The 25938-nt window shown below is 40.7% G+C and overlaps 1 protein-coding gene across 1 annotated transcript; it reads right to left on the reverse strand.

Moving 5' to 3' along the window:
* Positions 1-6748: 6748 nt before the first annotated feature.
* On the reverse strand, positions 6749-19371 carry LOC112556611 (dual 3',5'-cyclic-AMP and -GMP phosphodiesterase 11A-like). Its single transcript, XM_025225768.1, has 10 exons — positions 18853-19371; positions 13934-14888; positions 9995-10097; positions 9670-9827; positions 9462-9520; positions 9280-9340; positions 8913-9133; positions 8545-8688; positions 7270-8165; positions 6749-6827 (listed from the first exon to the last, which is right to left on the reverse strand). Exons 2-4 carry the CDS (start codon positions 14690-14692, stop codon positions 9709-9711), a joined length of 981 nt encoding a protein of 326 aa, XP_025081553.1. The 5' UTR covers positions 14693-14888; positions 18853-19371; the 3' UTR covers positions 6749-6827; positions 7270-8165; positions 8545-8688; positions 8913-9133; positions 9280-9340; positions 9462-9520; positions 9670-9708.
* Between the last annotated feature and the right edge of the window lie 6567 nt (positions 19372-25938).

Raw genomic sequence — 25938 nt, forward strand, 5'->3', positions numbered from 1 at the left:
AATCAATCGATTGTTCAATATTGCTAGTCCTGATAAATAAATTACTCTAGTGCAAGATACATGAAACAAACAAACAAGAAAAACAAATTCGCCACACCTAATAATTTCATCGATGACGCAAAGCCTATCTTGTTGCAAACATGGATGCCTGATGTTAGAGGACATGTCTCCAGCAAGTGCAGACAGCCTTCACCTTTCAATGATCTAATCTTAAAACGTATTTAAAATGTAATTTGTGTCCCTTCATTTCCAGGCAGACGAGCAGGCTGCTCTCACGCAAGACCGAGCGAAGAATTAACATCAAATGGCACTAATTATCATCCAGGGTTATCTGCAGGAAATGGCGAGTAGCCGGTAACATTTCTTTCTCCAGGAAGCCTTCAAAAATAGTCTCCTTTCGCATTTTTGATGTACTTTCAAAGTGCCTTACTACAATCCTTATTTTTGACCTTCATCTGTGGATCTTCTTGATGCTGAAAGAATGTGCTACTAGTTACATAATGAGGGGGACAGGGTTCACCTTTATTCTTTCTTCGTGGAATCTTGCTTGTTTCCTGGTTTCATGGATATGATGAGGTGTGTGTGTGAAAGAGAATTAAAAATAAATGTGCCTACTTTCATATTAATTTAATTTTGCTTATTTTATTATCTTATACATATATACGTGTATATATCTACGTGTATATATATCCAAGGCTTCAGTTTAAAAAAATTTAACGATATTTTGGTAAAGTATTTTTCTTGAAAAATTAAGCAAATGCTAGCGAGTTCATCCCTGCCAACAGCAAACATTGTTATGATCACAACAATGAAATCACAGCAAAGACTGTGAACTATATTACATTCTGCCAACTCTGCTTCTTTTTTAAGAAAACAATATTCCAAACTTAGTTTCCATCGCCTTTATAAATCGGCTTTCCTAGTCTTGGCGGTGAATCAGTTAGAAGCAATTGAGACTTTCTAAATTCTGGACACGCAAACACTTTGCAACTTTCCAATTTTGATGGGTATAATAAACACAAGGGCACATAACAGGTTCAGCTAAATTTATGTAAGGGGGAACAACTCAGAGGCGAGCAAAGAATTCGCTGCTGATCGAAACCCGGGGACGGAGGATGGAGTGGTTGGGGAACAGAAAGGTGGAGGTGTAGTTTCTGTAGCTCAGAAACTTGATCCCCATCAGTGCTCCTTGAGAAATGTGATCACGGATAATGTAAAGTATATCCAAGGCGCAGAAGTAGCAGGAACTGTACTAAATCATTTGTACCCTCTGCAATCCAGTGTGGGTGTCTTAAGAATGGTCTCGATGTAAGATCGCTTGTTTTCGTGTTTTCTGTGATGCAACACTCGCCTTATTCTTGTAACTAACAAGTGTTAACTTGTGTTTTCAATTTGTAACTGTTGTAACTGAGCACGTTTTAAAGTTTAAATTTCCAAATGGGATTAATAAAGTTAGCCAATAGTCACTAAATGTGTAAGTGTGTATACCAATTTTGTGTCTGTGTTATTTTTTTTTTTCTTTTGTGTGTTCAATTTTTATTTAAGCAAATTGCTCCTAATGTTAGGTGTGGAAATGAGCTCTTAAAATATTGTTATTATTTTTGTAATTATTATTATTAAAGACAGAGCAGACATTGAACAAAAACAAATTATATTACTAGTAGCCTTACTACTAAAGAAATTTAGAGATTACATGAGCACAGAATTTTATATATAAGATATATATATAAAGTGTTAAAGTCTGGAAGGTACAATAAACCTTATTTAATAATTTAGAAAACCCGGATGTTCAAAGTATTTTTTAAACATACTTGTAAGACGAGATCATTCCACTCAGTCGCTTCAGGCGTTCCACGAGACATGGACATCAGCAAAATAATAAAGGATGGAGCACGATAAAAGATCAGAATAAAAGAATAAAAGAATAAAAGAATAAAAAGAATAAAAGCTGACAATCATCTTTTTGAAAAAATTCTGTTCGCCTTTTATGGGACTGGCTGTTCACAGCTGCCATACATAGGCCTAAGAACTGGAGATTTTCAATGAAGATAAAAAAAAAAACAAAAAACAAAAAAACGAGACTTCAGTTTGAGGTTAACCAGCACAGAGCTCAGGGGCCCACAAATCTGCTTAACCTCCGGTCTTTGGCAACATCAAGAAAAGCCTCTTTGAGTTCCGCCAAACGCAAACCAAGATCTTCAAGGATCACGTGACTTCGAAACCATCCATTTTTACTTCCGGTCCATAGCTACCCCATAGCTACCTCCATCTTTCTATCGACATCTTTATACAAGTTGACTTTCAAATTGGCAATTGATTTTCAAGTTCTATAATTTTTCTCTTAATTTAACAAAATGGAGAAAATGGCGGACTGAAAAAAATGACCTGTGCAAACAATGAAACAGAAATTAAAACCATCGCTAAAATCACAGCCATTTCATTCGTGGCCTCTATTCTCGAAAACTTTTGCTTCGCTTTTACACAATAATTTGTGCGACTCATTATGCCCAAATTCTGAGGTCTTGTTCCTTTCTTGTTCGCCAAGAAATTTTGCGACCCTGTAGCTATAAGGTAATAGGCAATTGTGAAGAAAACATTGTCTGAAAGAAAGATTCTCTGTGTGGGTGGAAAAATACAATTAGTTATAAGATTTTAATATCAGGAATCATAAAACTAAGACATTGGCCCTTACAGCCATTGAACCAAATCTGTGTTCAAATCCCTAGAGCGGTGGCAGGGGAAAACAGCACCCCTCTCAAACATAAGATACTTGAAAAAGAAAAACATCCACTTTGATGTTTAAATTTCGGTGTCCTAAACAACCACTCACATCGCTGCACAAGAAAAAGAAGAGGGAGGTCATTGTTTAGACTGTAGAACTTTGGATTGCAGGATTTGTTCCACTCTTTGTTGAATCACAAGACAGCGGTATGTGACAATTTATTGCAGGCGTCTTCGGGTCATCATGCAAATCGCACAAATCCTGAATGCTTTTATGTCACCAGTCGAGGAATGCTTTCAATATCAATTTGTCTTTTCCTCCCAAAGAAGAAGATAAAAAAAAAACGTGTATATTTTTTCGAAAAGTTTGGGATTTTAGCTGTTATTTATAACGTGTTTCACGTTTCATATTCTACATTTCGAGCTACGTGTAATAATTTTTAAGTAATGCTTCAACTATGTTTGTTTTAAAGACAAGTTTATTTTTTATCATTGACGTGAGTTTAGTACAGCATTACCAGAAGTTGGATGAATTAGACCATTCCGTTCTCGAAATACACCCCTCAAGCATGACTTCATAAATTTAATGGAGGGGTTGTGTTATCAAGGTTTTATCCAGTAGGAGAGCTTCGAAGGCTAATCGAAGTCAGTCAGGAAATTCTGCTCAAAATCTTTTGGCAAGTTAACAGAAAAGGACAGCCATCATTAATTTGTTGTGTTGTTCTTTCTCATTTCTGAAATCACAAAAAGCTGCAACCAATGCAATATCATCGAGCACATGCTAATGGCCTGTTCGAGAAGCGGAGAACTTAGCGGCTAGAGAAACAGTGTTCCAACCTGAACATCTACGTATTCTCCGGTTCGATGCCCGTGGGAGGCAGCGTAGTAACTACGTCACGAGTAACTACGAAAACAAGACTTTTCATTTTTTATTTCCCGACTTTGCCCTGGGGAAACGACTTACTCTCGCTTCATGACTACGACTCTGTAACATCACTGTCTTTAAAAGCTTACCTCTCGTGAAAGGAACAGAGGGTAGTGCTCACCTTTTTAAAATTAAAGTTTGTTAATGATGTTAACCCAGCCTTGTATCCTATAGGTAAACCTGATTCAGCAACACGCTGCATTGTGTTCTTCTTACATATAAAGTCCTTTCGATATATTATGACTAAAAAAATGAGTCTTATTATCTTTATTTTAACCCAAGTCCTTATCATACACTGATGAAAGTGTCTTGCAATCTTCTCTATATCTGACAATTATCGTTTCTATCTCTACAGTAGTGTCTGTCTTATTGATGCTTCTCGTTCTCTCTGTTAATCCTATAATGTTACCAAAGTAAGCATCACCATCGTAACAATAATTACAATAATCAATAATTACAATCATAATATTTGTGTTAAGCAGCAGAATTTGATTCCCCGGAAAAAGAAAAATGACCGGGGATGTGAAAAGAAATATCTTGGAATAGGTAAGAGAATTTTTAGAAAAACAATATGCAAAGATATTTGGATAAAAGCCTAATTAAACTCGCTGAATGAGTAGGAATAATTTAAGATAGGGACATTGTACAAACTTGATCAAGCATTTAGCGTGCGCACACACGCACACACGCACGCACACACTCACTAAAGAGGAAAATATTTCTTAAAACTGCTGAATATGTACCAAGGCTTAATTTTTATCTAAAAAATTATCAACAAGTGTAAGACAGAATCTGGTTGCTATGTGCTGAAAACATCCGCTCTCGTATCAAGTACAAACTGTGTTTTTTTAAATTTCTTTGCATGTTCCTGCCCTGACTCTGAACTTCTCATTCCCATCATCCCAGTCAGACAACTTCGCTCTTCGTCTGATGACCGTATCCTCACTATTCCTGTCACTAGAACAACAACATATGGTCGCAGGATTTTTAGTTACTGTGCAGCGAAAAAAATGAAACTCTCTCCTTTTCCATATCCGCCACCTACTTTATTGAATCCCTTAAATGTGCACCCAACCGATATGTAATTCATTCTTGCGGTCTACAACTAATTAAACAAGTCCCAATTTGTTTTGTCGCCACACGCAAATGTTGGATGGTTGACAGCATAAACAGGGTATATGAACAATAAATGTGAGGGAACTTTGGTCAGAATCCGCTCAGCCACGAAGTGCGACAAGAGACAGAGTTTGCGAGGTAACGGATGGAGAGATGGAGCTTTACCGAACAATATTTATAGTTTCAGATTTACTTCTATTGTTTACACTAATTAGACAATGCACCTTTAATAACTCCTGAATTTCGTTTGAGTGCGCTAACCCTAACCTCAGGCTGCATGTTATGTTGGTCTCCCTTCCAATAATTGGACGGGTGGCACCCTCTGATGCTCAGCGGCCTATTAGACATGGGGTGCGGCATATAGCCTGAAACCAGATACCGGAAACTGGATTCTTGGCCACGTCCCCGTGTTAATGACACACAGATCATCATCATCCCTATTTTTTTATTGGCAGATTTCGACCACTTTGCAAAGTCTGAACCAGTGTACAGAGAACAGTTAGGAATAAGCGCGTACTGCCGTATACTCAGAAACAGAACGCATGCGCGAACAAAACACACCCGACATTTATATATATATATCACTTCAATTCTATTCATAACCCTAGGTTAAGTGCAGGTCATTAAAAAACAGAAACTCACTGAGGTGGTGAAAGTCAAGAACGTTGTGCCTGACAAAGCACCTCTCCTTTCAAGCGTTGCGGATAACGCTTCCACAGGTAAAAAAAAAAAAGAGAGAGGAAGAAAGATGACAGACAAAGATGTGAAAAAGGAAGAAAATTCTAGATTAAATAAAAATAACAGAATACACACAAATGGAAAGTAATGTGTAGTTTAGCAGAGCTGTAAGAATAAATGTTACACAAGATAAAATATTTGAAATTCGTACTAGTCTATTCGTATAGAAATATGGCAGAATAAAGGATCAGAAGAAATAACATTTTCACGAACACGCAAGAGCATTGTAATAAATAAAGTTAGGATCATGACAGGGGCACCTCTTAGAACATCAATAGATTTTTAACTTTTGTTGAAATGATAGCTTATTGTATTCATACAATTGGCAAAAAATTTAGTTTCGTTGAGACAACTCAAATTTTTTCCTCAAAACTGCAGATGCGCAGACGATCAAATAAACTTCCTTAAATACTTTATTTTTTGCAGAGAACTTTAGGTGACCATATCGAAATCAGGTCGACAAAACGACTGAATAGACACTGAAGTAAATAAAACAATCGAACTTAGCAAAAACCGAATTTTGTCGTTTGAAAGACCAGCAACACTCACCTGGGAAGCAAAGGGTTAAAGAGTTTTGTATGATAACTTTTTTTAAGTCACTCTCCTCTTTTCAACATTATATACAACACCCAGCAATAACAACTGCAGCATGCTGATGATATAAGATACCACGAACCACTGTTTGTTAGAATCTTTATATCAATGCTGATTCTAAAGTTTTGTACTTTGTAATTCTTTTGCTTTGTCTAACAAAATCACACAATTTTATTAAAGAGAAAAACTGCTAATTTTAAGTCGGTACTACCTTTTATCGATCTTGTTTACTTGCATACAAGATTTCAAGCATTTATCTAACAAATATACTGAAGAAAACTAAAACCAAAACTTCCCCTTAAGGGTTTATTTACGCTGAAATATTTTCTCGACTATGTGATACTATTTGGCAAATATTTACTTGACCGTTATTTTCGTTTGCAAAACATAGTCGCACATTAGACTATGTATCCCGTTAAGAAGGACCGTTATCAATCAATCAGACCTAATAACTGGAAGCGAGAAAATATTGATGTTGATCAGTTGGTGAACACTGTCAATAACGATTTAGGTCAACATTTTGAGACGATTACCAGCAAGAGTCAACATTTCAAAAGTTTCAAAACTTTCGACATTCGGTCACACCGCTTACTAGGTAGACGAAAAACATTTGCACGAACAAGATGGAGAAGAGGGCTAACTGACTTACGAATTCGTAATAATTCTTCCGACAACACGAGACCAAGAAGACTGGGTGGCTTGAAGACTGGATTCCTTTCTTGTAGAGCCTCGACTGCAGCAGACGAGCAAGACATCCGTTGGCCATGTTTTTAAACCGTCGCCTCGTACGCGGCGCCAGTTCATTGGCTGATGACACCAAGACTTGCGACGTGGCAGTTTTTATGAATTACTTTTTTTTTTTAAGAAACACAATGGCTATTATAACTTTAAGCATGTACGTTTTATTTTGATTCGTAGACGGGTAAACTGTAGATGCTGTTGGACGATTTTGTAGTTAAATCAATTGCGCAAGAAGGCGGTGAGTTTTATTGAGAGAATGCTGCCCATGTTCAGAAAATCTTTCAGGAAAATTTATTGTAGAATTGTTTTCCTTTTTTCACTTTTATTCCATTTGTTTTTATTTTTCTTATTCTTCTGGAGTTTTGGTTTTATTTCTTCTCTTTTAAAGTTGAGAATCGAGCATATGAACCTAGACAACAACCCAGCAAACACACCAAGATTGGGCCAAGCTTGGTGCATCCTTGGTCAGCCTTGATACCAATATTGGCTCTTCCTTGGTCTTTTCATTGGATCTTCATTGGAGGTGATAGTTGGGCCACGCTTGGCCCAAGATTGGGCAAGTCTTGGTCGAATCTTGGTACCAAGGTATCCCCCATCTTATCCCAATCTTGGGCCATTCGTGCATTGCCCATAGAAACCCCACATTCAACCAATAATGCCCCAATGATGTATTTGGTGGTCCATATCAACCCTAGTTTGCTGCAGTCTTGTAGCTGAAGACAGCTTGGTTCAATACATTTAAAACATTGTCATTTGTTTTGGTCTGTAAAACGTCCTTCAGTTGACAAGTCATTAGAACAAGACTAACAATAGCTATATTGAAGCAAGTTGTTCTATATTATCAAAAACCATATTAAGATACATTATTTATTCCCTATCATAACCAGCAGACACACAATTTTCTTATCACGATTTAACCAGGAGAACATGGTAAAAATGAATAATAGCCATTTTATTTCTACTTACTGTCAATAAAGATTAAAAAAAATTGCACCAACATAAAATATAAACCAATACTAAATGTAAACACCCCTCTCAAAAGATCTATAAATGAATAAACATAAAATAAATATCAAGGTATTAATATTATTTACAAATACCCCTCCAAAAGGCCATAAAACACCCAAGTATAAAACTCATGCAATTCACATAATATATACAAGCACCCATCCAAAATGACATCAAGATGAAGTGTTCGACACACTTTGTTGCTTTTTTTCCTCCCTCCACTTGTGGCCTCCATCACAGTCACCTGATACGGCCAGCCATTCCCCGGTATACTTGTCCAAAGTGGCCATTGTGACATCGTTGTATCGTTTCAGTATGGGCTCTGGACCAAAAAAAAAGCAATTTCATGTGAGTCGAAAAGAAATAGGCGTTAGCTTTCCAAAAAAGCGTACAATATACACTAAGAAATTATCTTTGCAATTACATTAGTCTTAATATCATTGGCTTAGGAGAAAATTGTGTATTATTGCTGGTGGCATACTGTCAAAGGCATGATTTATTTTTAAAATATGGACTTTTTTGCAGCAACTAATGTCAATCAAAGACTAGTGTCTTGGAAGTTGCAGGAACAAAGGGCTCTTAAAATGGTGCCAAATTAAAATTAGTGACAAGCTAGGTATTAAGGGCATTCTTTGTGACTGGAAAGGTAAGCTTAAAAATCTCCATCCCAAATCCCCAAAACTGCTGTGAATGCTACTTACCATAAATTGTGGCTTTTAAATGTTGCAAGGTGTTAGATCTTTGTTTCTCCTTCCTCCCTTCCAAGCTGTATAAAATAGTTTTGGAGCAAGCAGATGCTTCAGCCTCTTTGGTGTACGGCCACCAAAATAGCTCACATACAAAACCTGAAACAAAAATATTTCGATCAGCAACAGTCTCCTTATACATATATAAAAATCCCATCTGTGAATCTTCTGAAGATGGCACGTACAATGGATGAGTTGATATGGTAAGACAAAGTTTAACAAATATGGAAGCAGTAAACACTTACAGGTTACTTTTTACTCCTGGTTATTCTTTCGTGTCTCTTGGAATCGCCGTTACTGACAAAATCTTTCCTACATCTTACCAATTTTTGTCTGTTATCCTCCTCTGCCAAAGTATCGTTTAACCACTTCAGTTGATAAACTTCCTGCAGTGGAAAGAGGAAGGTATCTGGAGGGGCAGGAGTTGTATGGCTGGCAGCCACATTGCTTTGCTGGTTCACCTTTCGCTGCAGGATCTCTACACTGTTCTGGAGTTCTTGTATCTTTTTGAAAGTTTTCTCAAAATAACTTGGAACCATTTGTACTAAAAAAAGAAGATTATCTTAATGCCGATATTTAAAAGTACAAGGTGATTACATATATATATATATCTTGCACATGCAAAAATAAAACAAATAAGCATTTCTAATTCACTGAATGTAATAATTGGAAGTTTAAGTAGAATCTTACAGTTGCTAGCAGATGTTGCTGGTGCTGACGATGGTGATGCAGGAATAGTAGATGGTGGCCCCTAAAAGCAAAATGAAGTCTCTTAGTGCTGATAAATGTAGGTCTCTTAATGCACACCCACAACAAAATAGCACATCTAATTCTCTAAAATATAATCACTGGAAGTTCACATAAAACCTTACTGTCAGTAGCAGCTGCTGAAGATGCTGCTGGTGTTAACTCAGAATATGTGATTGAGGCCCTTAAAGATAAACAAAAAAATATCAATGCAAGTGTATTTAAGTGTACAAACAATGCGATTGCATCTTTTACTTGTGCATACATAAAGTAAACAAAAAGGTACTTCTAATTCTCTAAACATATTAATTTCAAGCTCAAGTGTAACCTTACTGTTAATAGCAGTAAATGGTCCTGGCTGTGCTGGAGAATCTACAGACCAAGAAAGTCTGATAGAAGATGGAGTTTGCACATAACTGATCTCACAGGTCTTGGTTGTGCTGGTGGGGGGAATACAAAGTGGTGATGTACTGCTTTCACAGCCAGGGCTCCTAAAACAAGCAATTTTGGGATCAAATCACCAGAAAAGTCTTATGAAACATTCTTTGATGTGCTATATTTAATGTATCATTAGTGCATTAGAAGATATTTTTTAAATTTTTTAACAAAGGAGTAATCAAAGAGCACACACAGAGAAAATAATTTACTTTTAACTAACTTTTAACAAAGAAATATCTATTGGTGCTCTCTGGGATTAGCCATTCATTGGGCATGATGGCTGCAGACTTCTTTCCATCTTTTAAATCTTTGATCATCAAAACCTAGCAAATAAATAGAAAAAGACTATGTAAGAAACTTTAACAAATTAAATGTCTTTTCTAAATCTTATTTCTTTAATCAAAATACTGCATTTCATTTTAATTGGACACTGGCCTATATCAACCCAAATAACTTGTTTACAATTTCTTTTGTTTTTATTGATCATGCATTTTCTATTAGGTGTATTTGACATTATAAGGGCCCTCCCAATACAGTGGTTTTTGAACAGATAGAAAATATTTAATGCTAACAAAAATAATATGCTTTCAGCAGAAAAACCCTTCCAATGCCTATATATACGCATGCTCAATCCATTTAAATTCCTGTCGTTAAAGGAACGTAATTTATGAGCATCATTGACTTATACCACACAAAAAGAGAAATCCTTTAAAATAATTATTAAGCATCAAACAAATATCAATTTCCTGTTGTATAGTATAGAAATATGGTAACATGCTAGGATAGGAACAAATAAGTACAAAATTCAGGGCAAAAGTAAATGTTGCTAATGACATTTACTTAACTTTGCATGCATTTGGGTTTAGTGACTGAAAATGAAAACAATATACACATATATACACTCACATAGACTCAAATTCTGCTTTGAAAAACTGAATAATAAAGAACATGTATTTGTTTGGTGTTTTGAATCAGATGTACTGAAGAACCTAAAAGTAGTTAAAATTGTAGGTGTCAACCCAGCAGAAAAAAATGGAAAGCAAAAATGCACATAATTTTGTTACAACAACTTTTACATAGACACTTAAATTATGTGCAGTTGAATATAGTTTTTTTTTCTAATTTCGCTAACTTTTGCTACATGTGTAGGGCAGATTTGACTGCATGTCCCTAGGCCTAGAGTAATTTCTTTCGATGTGTCTCCATTTTAAGTAGGAATCGATCATCTTTGTTTAATTTTCATATGCTGGTTAATGAATATTACAATTTTAAATTCTATTTACTTGTACCTTGACAACTTTCGAAGAAGCGTGAAGATCTTTCCTGAAGAAGAATGAAGATCAGATCAAGTGTAACTCCAATTTCGCTGTATTTTATATTTAAAGATGGCGGTGACCGGAACACATTCGGATAAGGGTTGGGCGAGTGATCGTTCTTGATAATATATTAACACGTGTATACCTTATATTTTTTTAAACTGTGATAACTGTTAAGTATAAAATATATTTATATGTTATTTAACAATCTACAAAATAATTATAAATAAGCGTTTTGTAAATATTTCAAACGTGTTGTACAGGGCAAACTACTTCCTCACACCTATTAGTCTTTGGACCCTTTTTAGTTTTAGTTGTAGAAACCGATCAAGATGAAACACTAACTCTCATTAACAGCACAATGTACCCATGTAAACAATCATGGTTCTTCATTCAATGTTCTCTTGGACAAGTTGTGAGTAAAAGTCACGGTAAATCAATGGTTTGGGGGTGAATCTTCGGGGCTCTGAAACTTTAGTCAACATGCTGAGCTAAGTTCAAATTAGTTTCCCAAGATGATATGACTTTGGGGCAGTCTCACACACACACACACAGAATGATAAGTAAATGCATGCGAACTCGTGAAACCATTCGTGTTTAGTGTTATAGGTCTTATCTTTGGGGACAACTTGTCTGCCAAACACAAGGCACCAGGACCCCTTGGAGGCAAACTTTTCTTATAATTTCAAATCACATTTACTTTCTTGTTTATAATTTTCAATGCTTTGAGTAAATTAAAATTTATTGCTTTATATAATAATGTAGTTTGGTCAGCTAGCGGTTGAGTAGAGCTGAAGTCTGCCATTAAACCCCAGCCAGTTTTCTTTAAACCATTTGAACGAAAGTTTTAGTACAGTTTAAAAGTTCGAAGTCATCACGATTCTGAAGACGGAGGTTTACTGAACACCACAGCAATGATGCGCATTTAGTTTATTCTTGTTGTGCATTCGTGCATGTGAGGTGGTGGATGTGAAATCAATGGCTGTACGTCTGCGCCAAGAGAGTATAATATTTAAAATATTCTTATTATGTTTTGTTATTGTCGATTCTTTGAGAAATTAATGTTTCGTTGTCGTCTTTGTAATGGTTGGTCAACATTCATGAACAAAACGGCATAAAACCTCCAGCTCGCTTTGACGTAGACACGTGACTGAAGTTTTATTATAGTTTAAAATTTCAGCATCCCGATTCGCATCTGGGAGGGATATTGAAAGAATCAATGATTTTTTTTTAGCTGTTCAGTCATTTCATTTTATTCCTGGAGTTATGCTCCGCTGCCGTCCCGTCTGTGACGTCATTAGAGGTAATTCAGATGGTACCCGTTGGCGCTAGACGGTTGCATTAAAATCGCTTTTTATGTCTCGACGTATAATGAAAATTTTTACTGACTAGGAGAAACTAAGCATACAAAAAATCTGAAGCCAGATCACTGTTGTCATAATTAACCCATACCCGTTAAATTCAGTTAATACCTCCCAGTTCCCTGTCTCGATGTTTCTGATTGGCTGCGAAGTCGCTGATCAACAGATGTCCTGTCACTGACTAGAGATTTAAAAGGTAGGAATGACGAGCTGAGTCGGACCAGACTACCTGTTTCTTTGATTCTAGTGTCATCAGATGAAACTGAAGCAGGTTTTGTTGTGGTGATAACATACTGACCCAAGCTAATTTGTGGCTTTAGTTGACATTCTACTTGCTGCCGAATATCTGACACTGCCTCCGATGGGTAGCTCCCATCACGCTTGACTCGCTTCCTTATACACAAACCCCTTTTAATTACTAAAATGGTAACTATAGATATCAGTGACTGGAGAAATCTGGGGGGTGGAGTATGAGGAAGTACTATTAAGATTACTGATTCCATCTTGATGGGATCTTTTTTTTTTTTTTTTGCGTGGATAGTAATTATTTCTCGCTTCATAAGTAAATACGTTTATTTTGGTTTTCCTTTAGTTGGCAAGTTGCAAAAACTGCAAATAATGTGAGTGAGTGAGATCCTTGTTAAGGCACCGGCAATCGTCGGACTGGGGAGAACTGTTATCATAAGAAAATAACTGCCACTAAGATATCAGACTTGTGCTGTTACTGACGACTACTAATACTAATACTAATACTAATACTAATACTAATACTAATACCTAATACTAATACTCTTGTATATATCTCTACCACAACACTAGAGTTAAGCTCTAGTCTATTACATTGAGAAATGCAAACGGTAGACATTGAACAGCAAACAAACTCAAAGCTGAAGCGGATATTTAATGACCAGAAAGAAGTTTGTGAACTAAAACTCCAGGTGTTTATGGAAGAACTGAGTTAATAGGACATGTTTGAATGACTCTAAGAACTCAGTCCTTATGAAATATTTGTCAGAATTAACCGCTTTTCTTTTTTGTGTTCAGATTCCCAGAGTGCCCATGGTGCATGCGTCCACATGATCAAACAGCGACAGCACGCTGAAAATATCGGGAGGTATTGACTGAGATCAAGGTATTGACCAACTTGTGGTGGGGCGGAGGGCAGACAAAACTAGGTCCAGACATGCAAAGCCATGGGTGTGAGTGTATCCACTAAATAGAATAGGTATTTTCCCACGTATACGTATTCCCACATATATATCATAGGCTTCATCATGATGACAAACATCACGAAACGAACACGTCCACAAACACACCCACACAGAGTGTAAGCCCAGCAACCTTTTCCAACCACAGAGATGGGTCTACCATTCCTCCATTATGTATTTGACGTGCCACACATGTTGCTGACAAAATTCAGTAATAATCAGACAAAGAAGTCTGCACCCACTCAGGCTGGCAGACGACAAGAAACCTACTCACCTCCATCGCGTTCCGCAGGCTGACCATCTCTCCGGTCTGCGCCACGTGTCCTATGATCCCCTGGCCCCAAGGGATGCGGGTGTCCCCCGTGGTGGACGGGAGGATGCTAGTCCCCGCGTGAACGTCAAAGATTTTGGACACGAGGGATGGTCGCCCACCGTGTCGACCCTCCACCAGGAACAGCGAAGCCTTGTCGGCGTCGGTCAGACAACACATGTTGGCCACCATCTTGCTGCTCAGCGACTTGAGGTCGAGATCGTTGGAGATATCCTTGACAATCTCCAGAAAAAAGGCTCGCTCGTTGGTGTAGCGCAGCTCGCGCTTGTGGTCGATGTCTTTGCTGGGGTACCTGGGCAGGCGCACCTTGGACTGAATCAGCAGGCTCAGCATGTTGACGGAGGTGGGGGGCAGGGAGCGAAACTGTCGCATCTCCTTCAGGCTGCTGCGGCGGGACTCCGCACTGCTATCCGGGGTGGGCTCGTACGTCCGGAACTTCTTGGAGTTGGACCGGTGGTGGCGGGACTCGAAGAACCCGGACTCCCCGAAGCGGGTGTCCACGGGGGAAGAGGGGGCGCTGCTATCAGCCGACAACGACATGTGCTTGCCGATGACCGGGGACATCTCCGGCAGCGCGTTCAGCCCGTGCTGCGTCAGCCAGCGGTTGACGAGGCCGATGTCGGCCTTGCGAAGGAAATAGTCTTCCATGACATCAGGGTTGGCGTCCAGCCAATCCTCGACGCTGGCAGAAGTGTGCGCCATCAGGACACTACCGTGACGTCAATAACGGTACTCTCGTACTTGGACAGAGAGCAAGCGGCGGGGGTTTCCGTCACAAAAGATCACCATGACAACGTCTCCGTCAGCTTTGGCCTACTTTCCCCTTCAGCATGTTCCATTCTTTGTTATCTTACAGTCTCCCCACAAGGGTGGTACTGTCGATGCATTTGCGTCTCACCTGCAGAGAAAATCAAAATTTAAAAAAACTGATGATCACAAATTCATGTCGTTAGGAGAATAAACAAATACCTGCATCGTTACCTGGGTTCTTCAATGAAAAATACCTTCTTTGCTGCATTTTTCTTTCCTTTTATATCGCAATATGCTAGGTAAAAATTTGCATCGAAACACGTTTCGTTAAAAAAAAAGTCACCAACTTCATCTAGGTAAGAGAGTAAGCAGTTTCTTACATCGTTACCTGTGTTTTCTTCGAAAACACTTTCTTTGTTAAGCATTGTTGTGTATTTTAAATTGCAAGCGTCCAGGTAAAGTGGTGCGAGAAGCTGGTGCATGTGCGTGGATTTTCAAAGGTTTAGATACGTTCACTTGATTTATTGTTTTAACAGGGAGAGACCAGATAGATAACCAGGGTACCTATCGATAGCTTGGTGGTTGTAGTAATGATGATGACGAATGACGTCAATGATGATGATGGATGTCAATGAGGCAACAGGTGTTGAAATATTATTGCCACTTATAACTACAGTGGGATGATAGATGAAACGCAGTACTTGTCATTTATCAGACATTAATCTAAATGAAACAATAAAAACAGTTTTGTTCGTATGGTGTTTGCGTACTTCAAAAGCTTTCTTCAATGATACGATAATATTTGCATGTATATATTACGATATATTGTTTAGAAATAACGAACGACGAGCGTATCTGATGACAACACATCCGGATCTGGTCAAACAAGATTCGTGTGGTGGTTGTTGTAGGGATGGGAGGATCTGTCCCTGTTTGCACACCGTGAGAAGTGCCAGTGTCCATTAACCAGGGTTGGTGGGGTCGTTTCAGAACAATCACGCTCTTTATCGGACGGACAGACAGACAGACAGACAGACAGAGAGACAGACAGAGAGACAGACAGACAGACAGACAGACAGACAGACAGACAGACAGACAGACAGACAGACAGACAGACAGACAACTGATCGATCCACAGATCAAACAACTACCAAAATGGCTGACAAAACCTACAAAGGAACACACAATAGTGTTTGCACTTTGTGGCTTGTTCTTGTCCACCTTTCCGTGACACCTTTCCCCTTTGATCAAGTCACACGCGAGGGATGAAGAACTAAATCATCTTCCCGTCATCAGTGCTCTGACCCTGTATTCCTCTTTCTGTCTGTAAAATTGAACAACGAGTTCTCACCTGTGCGACAAACATTCCTGGAACCTTCTGGCATTTGATATTACCTGGATTTTGACATTTAATTAAGAAACAAAATACTTTGCACTCTTGTGACCCTTTAAAGGTTAATCTGGGTGCAAAATTGTTTTCCACTTAATGGGTTTGGTTCATTTAATGATTTTTGCCTGTCTGAGCAAACAATTCTGTTTTGTTCAAAGCTTTGAACATCGAAGTATTCACTGGGGTTTCGAAAGGAGATCCTTACTTCCCTGAATGCTTGCTATCTGATTGAGCAACTCATTAACATATTCACCAAGCTCTCGTATTGGCTTTGGATGATGTCATGAGTACAAATCTAGGGCAATATTCAGGATGTTGTCTGAAAAAAGTGTAATTAAAGGTATTTTATGACAAATAACAGGTTATCTTCTACAACTCAATTCCAGCTTTACTCTTAATTTCAAATTTATACTCGGGGTAGACTTTAACTATGAAGACATAGAATAAGGTTTAGGAAAAGCCACAAGGTACGCGCTTGCTCATGAATGAAAGAAGCTCAAACACAAACAATTATTGCGAGCCTGCTAATTGCAATAAAAAAATCACATCTTTCTACGCGCGGTACACATCTTCAAATCGAAATTGTTCATTGTTCACAATTATTAATGTAATCATGTAACTGTGTGGTTCTGTTCTTCTATAACTGTTTGTGTAAAACTGCCATGCTGCAATTATCCTCACGTCCTTATTTTGGCCGATTTCAAAATAATTAATTATTTATTCGCTAACCTGTCTTTCTTGTTATTGACCTCCACCAAGATGTGACAATATTGATGCAATTTCTTTTTACATTCATCACCAAAAGACTGAAAAAAAACATTTTTCCGTAGATGGATTGCTTTGCCGTGAGCTAGCTCCAGCCAGAGAACTGCCACAACAGGAAGCTTCCTCATTTCCGGCAAAGAATGAACACTTGGCGGTGTTAAGAGCCCGGATGTGGTCAAAAACAGACTTCCGTCGTTTCACGACAACTTTGAATGGGAAAGTCGTTACGGTCTGTCTCCTTGTCACTGTCACTGTTTGTCTTAATTGCTGTCATGATCATTAGTTCTTTTTGTAGACACTAATTGTGACAATGTATGTCCGAGAGTGTATTTTCACGATTTAGGCTTCATACGAAGGTTTAGGAGAAATAGGAGAGTGAGATGAACGCTTAATGGACAGTTTTCATACTCTGGGTGTAAACATGTGTTCGGAGGCTTAATTATAAAGAATAATTCTCACCACTACTAGGTTAAACTGAATTCCATGAACACTAAACGATTCTAATTAAAATTTATGGCTCAAAGCAATTACTTAATGTGTGAGATCACGCACGACAAAAAAGCCAGACGAAACCAAGAAACAGAATGAATTGTTAACTCGCTTTTGGAGATTGTTCTAATCTTCATGACAAGTACTAAATCTTTCAAACACCAAAGAATTGTAGTAATGAAATATCGTTACCTCAGGGTTAGGTCCTCTGTGGACCGGAGGCAGTGCAGGTCACGTGATTGGACCTGTAATTAGCGCGGACTTTGGACTTTGCTCACAGTCCACAGCTGTGGCTAAAGAGCTTAGAGATGTGGAAACTTAGCGGAAGTAAAGAAGCCTGAGGGTGCGGATGCATATCTGTTTCTAACTACCGGTGTCTAGAAGGGAGCTTGGGAAACAGAAGCCAGAAAAATCTGATACAACAAAGTGTAGCATAGTGTAGCACGGTATTTAAGTAGAACTAAGACTAAGTAGAACCTAGCTTAAATTCAATTATTGCATCAATCTGTATGAGTACGCTTATGGAATAAGTTTGTGTGTGTGTGTGCACATTTGATTTTGACATGGTGTACTCCAGTCTGTACGCGCATGCGTATGTCATAATCAGTTCACAGTAACGACTGTTCACTCTATCACAACACTTCTAACTCTCCACAAGTTCTTGAATGCGCGTTCTCCTGGTTTTTCACTGTCACTGATATTGCATCATAGGTCAGTGCAGTCAGCTGGGCAGTGATGGTGTTATTATTTTGTTGTTGTTGTTGTTGTTGTTGTTGTTGTTGTTGTTGTTGTTGTTCGCCATTCATTGCTTTCGTGCAGTTACAAGTCTCACAAAGATTTACTCTCGTCCTGGTCTCCTTCCGTTACACTAGACCTTAGGATGTGCTCTGTAGCAAATGTAGTGTATAGTGAATGAACGCAGTAAACCCCGAGCTAGAGAGCAGACAGCAAAAGAAAAGCTATAGAATAGACGACAATGGAGCTGCGAGGAACAGAGGAAACGGATACGGAACTATCGACGCATGCGCAGAAAAATCTTAAATCGCAGTTGGCCGATACTCGCTCACTCATTTGACGCTTATATATATATATGGTTCAGTATGAAAACTTCTGACTCTGGGTGGATCAAAACAAGTACTTAATCAGGGTGGATCAAAAAGACTGCTGAGCCTGGGGACATGGAGAACACTGGGTGGGTCACGTGCACGAGCGCTCTTATCTCTTTCCCCTATTCACTCAAGTGGCTCTACATTTTTAAACTGCCAATTTGCTCTTCAAAATTTATGGGCCCTTTAATGCATGGAAATAAGATCCTAAGGCTGTAGGTACACAAATAAATATTGAAGTGGAACATTTTTTTGAACAGAAAAAACTAGTAACAATAAAATGCTAACCAGCCAGCCTTCCAACCAAGCAACCGACCCAGAAAGTACACACAGGAATTAAAGGTAAAAGGTATATCACACACCTACCATGAATCCTAGTATGGCAGTGTTAAGGTAGCGTCCACACCATCGGTTCGTTGAAGGAATGTAGAGATCCACAAAACACAGTGTCGTCGCTTTTCTACCCCGGGGCTTTTCTCTTTCCTTCCATGAACAGTTCAGCGGAGGAACAAGATGCAATTTTTCAGCGAACTGTATGGCAGACTGACAGATTCACATCACTGCAAAATGTTGGCTTGCCTGGCAACTCTCACGGATCCAGATCCACTCAACGCACAGCTTGTAGTCATCCCCTTGCCTAGCAACAGCTCGTGGATCAAGATCCAGCCAACACTTCAGCCATCCGCGAATTCTCCTTGCCCGGTGGCGCTGGTGTGTATGAAGGGGAGACGATCCGTAACTTCACGCGCAGGAGAGTTGCAGCGACAATCGGCGGAGTGGGACGGCGATCGTCACGACACTGATGACCGCGGGAAGCGGCACGCGGAACGTTGTCATCGCGCGGCGCACGTGGAGCGAGTCGCGTTGTGTACGCCTCGTGCAGCGTCCCACGGAGCGGCGCCTTGCGGAGTGTGGAGCGGCAAGATGCATTGACTGTCGCACGCTCGCCGCGTGCCGCGCGCGGCCGTTTTCCCAATCGATGGCAAGGGTTCGAACGGCACTGCGGCGGCAGACGGCACGGGATGCACCGCGAGAGAGAGAGAAGGAGGAGGGTAGGCGAGACCATCTGCATCGACGGAGCACGCGCAGGTCTGCTAGCCATGACTACGGACGTTTCGGAGCCGGACGTTTCGGCACGGGGCACTTCATTTCGGCATTTCACGCGGGACCTTTAGCCGAAGTCAAGTGTGTGACGCCCTTAGCTCACACATTTCTCTCGCCATTGTATCAATGTATCAATGAACTCTCTCTCTCACTATCCCTCCTCATGTGAACCGTTAGCTCACACATTTCTCTCGCCATTGTATCAACGTTTTTTTCTCAAAGCTGTTGCGCATAATCTGTGACAATCAAAGTGAACTGTCTGTGAAGTCTGTGTGTAAAATTTGTTTGAAATAAAGATTTATTGTGTAATCTAGTAGTTACTTTCATTCTTTGAGAAGTAAGTAAGCTCTCTCTCTCTCTCTCTGACATAATGCGGCGAAACGTCCGGCGGCGAAACGTCCGCACACGGGCGCAACGGTTAGCGCCTGTCACCAATACAGTGAGGGTTGGCTGTCCTGGATTCAGCTCTCGTCTCGGGCACGCTCTTCTTTCTCTGCATATGGCACTCACTCACTCACTCACTCACTCACAGATGAAGATACAGATGAAGTGCCAGATAGATCGACTGAAGAAGAATGTTTACTCAATGACCCAATAACCATTGAAGAAGTCAAAAACGGCATTAAACATTTAAAAAACGGAAAAAGTGCAGGTACAGACAAAATTATTAGTGAAATGTTAAAAAACTCAAACGAAGCTACTCTTGACTTTTTGCTAAAACTGTTCAATATTTTATTTGAGAAAGGCACCTTCCCATTCGAATGGTTCAAATCTATCATAGTACCAATACATAAAAAAGGAAATATAAACGAACCAGAAAATTATAGAGGAGTGGCACTAACTAGTGTTATTAGTAAAATTTACACAGATATATTGAATAGGAGATTATCAAGATGGGCAGAAGCAGAAGAAAAGCTTATAGAGGAGCAGGCAGGCTTTAGAAAAGGCTATAGTACAATTAACCATATCTTTACTTTGTTTGCTATAGTGCAGAAGCACTTGATAAGAAATAAGAAGATGTATGTTGCATTTGTGGACTTTAAGCGAGCTTTCGATTCAGTTAATAGAAATTTGCTCTGGAGTATTCTGAGAAAGAATGGTGTGAATGGTAGAATGTATATGGCTTTGCGGGCAATATATAGATCAGTTTTTGCATGGGTTAGAGATAAGTCTGTAACTACAGACATGTTTGAATGCCCTCAAGGAGTCAAGCAAGGCTGTTTACTCAGTCCTTTAATGTTCTCCTTCTTCATTAATGAACTAGCAATTGAAATAAGCAAGGGAGGTAAACATGGGATCCAGTTAATACCTGAGGCTGTAGAAATTTTTTTACTATTGTTTGCAGATGATGTGGCTCTTGTTTCGAATACAGCTATTGGTTTACAGAATCAACTAAATTTACTGAAACAAGAAGCAGATAGATTGAAGTTGACTGTTAATTTGGATAAACTAATGTTATAGTTTTTAGGAAGGGTGGTTACCTCTCCTCCAAAGAGAAATGGATGTATGGTAATTTAGAAGTTAAAGTAACAAATAACTATAAATATCTGGGAGTATATTTTTCTACTAGGATGAGCTTTACTGCAGCATGGAATGAATTATGTATGAATGGAATGAATTATGTACGTTGTGATCGCGCGGCGCACGTGGAGCGAGTCGCGTGTCACTCACTCACTCACTCACTCACTCACTCACTCACTCACTCACTCACTCACTCACTCACTCACTCACTCACTCACTCACTCACTCACTCACTCACTCACTCACTCACTCACTCACTCACTCACTCACTCACTCACTCACTCACTCACTCACTCACTCACTCACATCACTCACTCACTCACTCACTCACTCACTCACTCACTCACTCACTCACTCACTCACTCACTCACTCACTCACTCACTCACTCACTCACTCACTCACTCACTCACTCACTCACTCACTCACTCACTCACTCACTCACTCACTCACTCACTCACTCACTCACTCACTCACTCACTCACTCACTCACTCACTCACTCACTCACTCACTCACTCACTCACTCACTCACTCACTCACTCACTCACTCACTCACTCACTCACTCACTCACTCACTCACTCACTCACTCACTCACTCACTCACTCACTCACTCACTCATCACTCACTCACTCACTCACTCACTCACTCACTCACTCACTCACTCACTCACTCACTCACTCACTCACTCACTCACTCACTCACTCACTCACTCACTCACTCACTCACTCACTCACTCACTCACTCACTCACTCACTCACTCACTCACTCACTCACTCACTCACTCACTCACTCACTCACTCACTCACTCACTCACTCACTCACTCACTCACTCACTCACTCACTCACTCACTCACTCACTCACTCACTCACTCACTCACTCACTCACTCACTCACTCACTCACTCACTCACTCACTCACTCACTCACTCACTCACTCACTCACTCACTCACTCACTCACTCACTCACTCACTCACTCACTCACTCACTCACTCACTCACTCACTCACTCACTCACTCACTCACTCACTCACTCACTCACTCACTCACTCACTCACTCACTCACTCACTCACTCACTCACTCACTCACTCACTCACTCACTCACTCACTCACTCACTCACTCACTCACTCACTCACTCACTCACTCACTCACTCACTCACTCACTCACTCACTCACTCACTCACTCACTCACTCACTCACTCACTCACTCACTCACTCACTCACTCACTCACTCACTCACTCACTCACTCACTCACTCACTCACTCACTCACTCACTCACTCACTCACTCACTCACTCACTCACTCACTCACTCACTCACTCACTCACTCACTCACTCACTCACTCACTCACTCACTCACTCACTCACTCACTCACTCACTCACTCACTCACTCACTCACTCACTCACTCACTCACTCACTCACTCACTCACTCACTCACTCACTCACTCACTCACTCACTCACTCACTCACTCACTCACTCACTCACTCACTCACTCACTCACTCACTCACTCACTCACTCACTCACTCACTCACTCACTCACTCACTCACTCACTCACTCACTCACTCACTCACTCACTCACTCACTCACTCACTCACTCACTCACTCACTCACTCACTCACTCACTCACTCACTCACTCACTCACTCACTCACTCACTCACTCACTCACTCACTCACTCACTCACTCACTCACTCACTCACTCACTCACTCACTCACTCACTCACTCACTCACTCACTCACTCACTCACTCACTCACTCACTCACTCACTCACTCACTCACTCACTCACTCACTCACTCACTCACTCACTCACTCACTCACTCACTCACTCACTCACTCACTCACTCACTCACTCACTCACTCACTCACTCACTCACTCACTCACTCACTCACTCACTCACTCACTCACTCACTCACTCACTCACTCACTCACTCACTCACTCACTCACTCACTCACTCACTCACTCACTCACTCACTCACTCACTCACTCACTCACTCACTCACTCACTCACTCACTCACTCACTCACTCACTCACTCACTCACTCACTCACTCACTCACTCACTCACTCACTCACTCACTCACTCACTCACTCACTCACTCACTCACTCACTCACTCACTCACTCACTCACTCACTCACTCACTCACTCACTCACTCACTCACTCACTCACTCACTCACTCACTCACTCACTCACTCACTCACTCACTCACTCACTCACTCACTCACTCACTCACTCACTCACTCACTCACTCACTCACTCACTCACTCACTCACTCACTCACTCACTCACTCACTCACTCACTCACTCACTCACTCACTCACTCACTCACTCACTCACTCACTCACTCACTCACTCACTCACTCACTCACTCACTCACTCACTCACTCACTCACTCACTCACTCACTCACTCACTCACTCACTCACTCACTCACTCACTCACTCACTCACTCACATCACTCACTCACTCACTCACTCACTCACTCACTCACTCACTCACTCACTCACTCACTCACTCACTCACTCACTCACTCACTCACTCATCACTCACTCACTCACTCACTCACTCACTCACTCACTCACTCACTCACTCACTCACTCACTCACTCACTCACTCACTCACTCACTCACTCACTCACTCACTCACTCACTCAGACTTTTATTTGTCACTGTCAGATTTGAACACACCACCTTTCAGTCTTCAGACGTCGTCTTTAGCCACCAGGCTATTCAGCCGTTACCACACAACGTGTCTAAACTTCGTGAAAAAGTCAAGTTCGCCGTTTACAACAATGAACAAATCCGCTGAACCGAGACGCACACGCCCCAGAACCGGTGACGTCATCGACAACGAGGCTGCTGTTAACGAAGATAACTAGTGCACGACGGACCACAAACACCCTGCTACTGTCCCCCTAGGTACCTCCAACTGCCAGGAACACACACGTCATACTCAATAGAGTGAACAAGACCGGAGTGACAGACGGCAACAACCTACCCGATCCTCTCCCCTCCAGACATCATTGTACGCGTGGTCAGAGTTGCCTGCCCAGTCAATGGAGGACATCGAAAACGGTCAACAGTACCCTACAAAGAACACCAACAAGAAATAAGTGACAAGATGGCCCGGTCCTCCACAGTTCATGACAATTGCTATCCCATAATGTCGAGGGACTTTTTGTGGACGGCAAGACACAAGCAAGACAAGGGAGAGAATAAGTTCCACTGACCCAGTGACTACGCGACACGAGGTGTCCGTGCTAACGGTCACCAGGACACAGCACGGGACTCACCCGTGAAAATATTTCACATCTTCAACTGCGACATCGACGGTTTGCTCGTGAAAACACACTATCCTGGCTTTGTACAAAGCATTAACGTGTTTGTTATTGTGTCTTACAGACATTGCTTGACGTCAGCAGTACACTGCAATGTTTCTCTGACTTCCAACGATACTTCAGTCCTGCTTCTACACTTACATCGCAAGGAAGAGCTGCCGGCCGATATCCTTGTTTTAGTAAAAAATGTATTTAATAAGTTTTTGCATAGACTGCAGTGTACGGTTGACAATTTGATTTTATTGCAATTTGACACCGAGTTTAACGAGACAAGTTCTGGACTTAAACCCACAGATGAAACGCAGGGTTCGGAGACAGACAAGGAGATCGATCCTCGGCCCAGAACCGGATCCGCTGGGGTGGTATGGTTGCGGCACTAGGAGGACAAAGAAGACTAAAAAGATAAGTGGGTGTGTGTGTGTGCTGCTTCCACCATTTTGTAAGTCTATGATCATGTTGAAAGCACAGTTACATCTGGACTTACAGGCCTACCACAGAGACGTTAATATTCGAATACCACTTCTACCTACCGCAGCGTTCTCATGGCAACCTACTATTTCTACCTACGCATCTGGTTTTGTAACATCATTTCTCATCTCCATCTCTTCCCCAGAAGCACATTTTCCCGAGTTCCTCGACCATCTCACCGGAACATGGAGATGAAGCTGAGTTTGTAAGGTGGCCAGTGACAAATCACTGTCATGTGACCCCCAGCTTTCATGCTCGTTGACCAACGGTGACCTTGCCACCAGCTCTGTCCATTTTTCACGGTTCCTCAAAGCCCCATGGGGAGTTAATCACACCAGCGCTGTCCACACTTTCCATGTATACTCCTCCCTGTATCTTTCCTCTTCTTCTGTCTTCTCTTCTCCACTTTCCTTATTGTTTGTGCATCGTGGTGTTGATTCCCTCTCCGATTTAAAACAAATGATATCACAGATGGTTGGCCTCTTCGAAAGTGAGACGTTTGCGATTTGTTTGTGGCTGTCGAACCTTTGCAGTCAGATGTTCCGAAATGTTTGTAAAGGAGACATATACCCACGGAGCTGGCGCAATCACAAAGACATTTCTCAGCGAGAAAATCGCTCTTGGTGGAGATCAGTGGCGGGCAAACAGTTGAAATGCGCTCTGGGAGAGACAGGTTGCATCAATTCGGCATTAATGTCCTCCGCCGTCTTAACTACAAAGACAGGCTGGAAGATGTGTATGTGTGTGATGGAGGAAATGTGTATTTTTGATCACCTTTCAGAGACCGCTGGACACAGGATCTGTTTTGTCATGTGAAGTATGCCTTCGCTGTGAATGTGATTTGTGAACGCTCAGGTTGTTACAGTTCTGGGCGTGTGTCTTTGCATGCGTGCGTGTGTGGTGTGAGTGTGCTCTTCTTTCTCTTTTTCTTCTCTTGCTTCTGTCATCAAGGAAGAGTTTTTGATAACTGTGGCGTTAGCTTAAAGAAGTGAGAAAGAAGGGTTGTCTGAGGAA

Source organism: Pomacea canaliculata, linkage group LG2, assembly GCF_003073045.1.
Source record: "Pomacea canaliculata isolate SZHN2017 linkage group LG2, ASM307304v1, whole genome shotgun sequence".
NCBI lineage: Eukaryota > Metazoa > Mollusca > Gastropoda > Architaenioglossa > Ampullariidae > Pomacea > Pomacea canaliculata.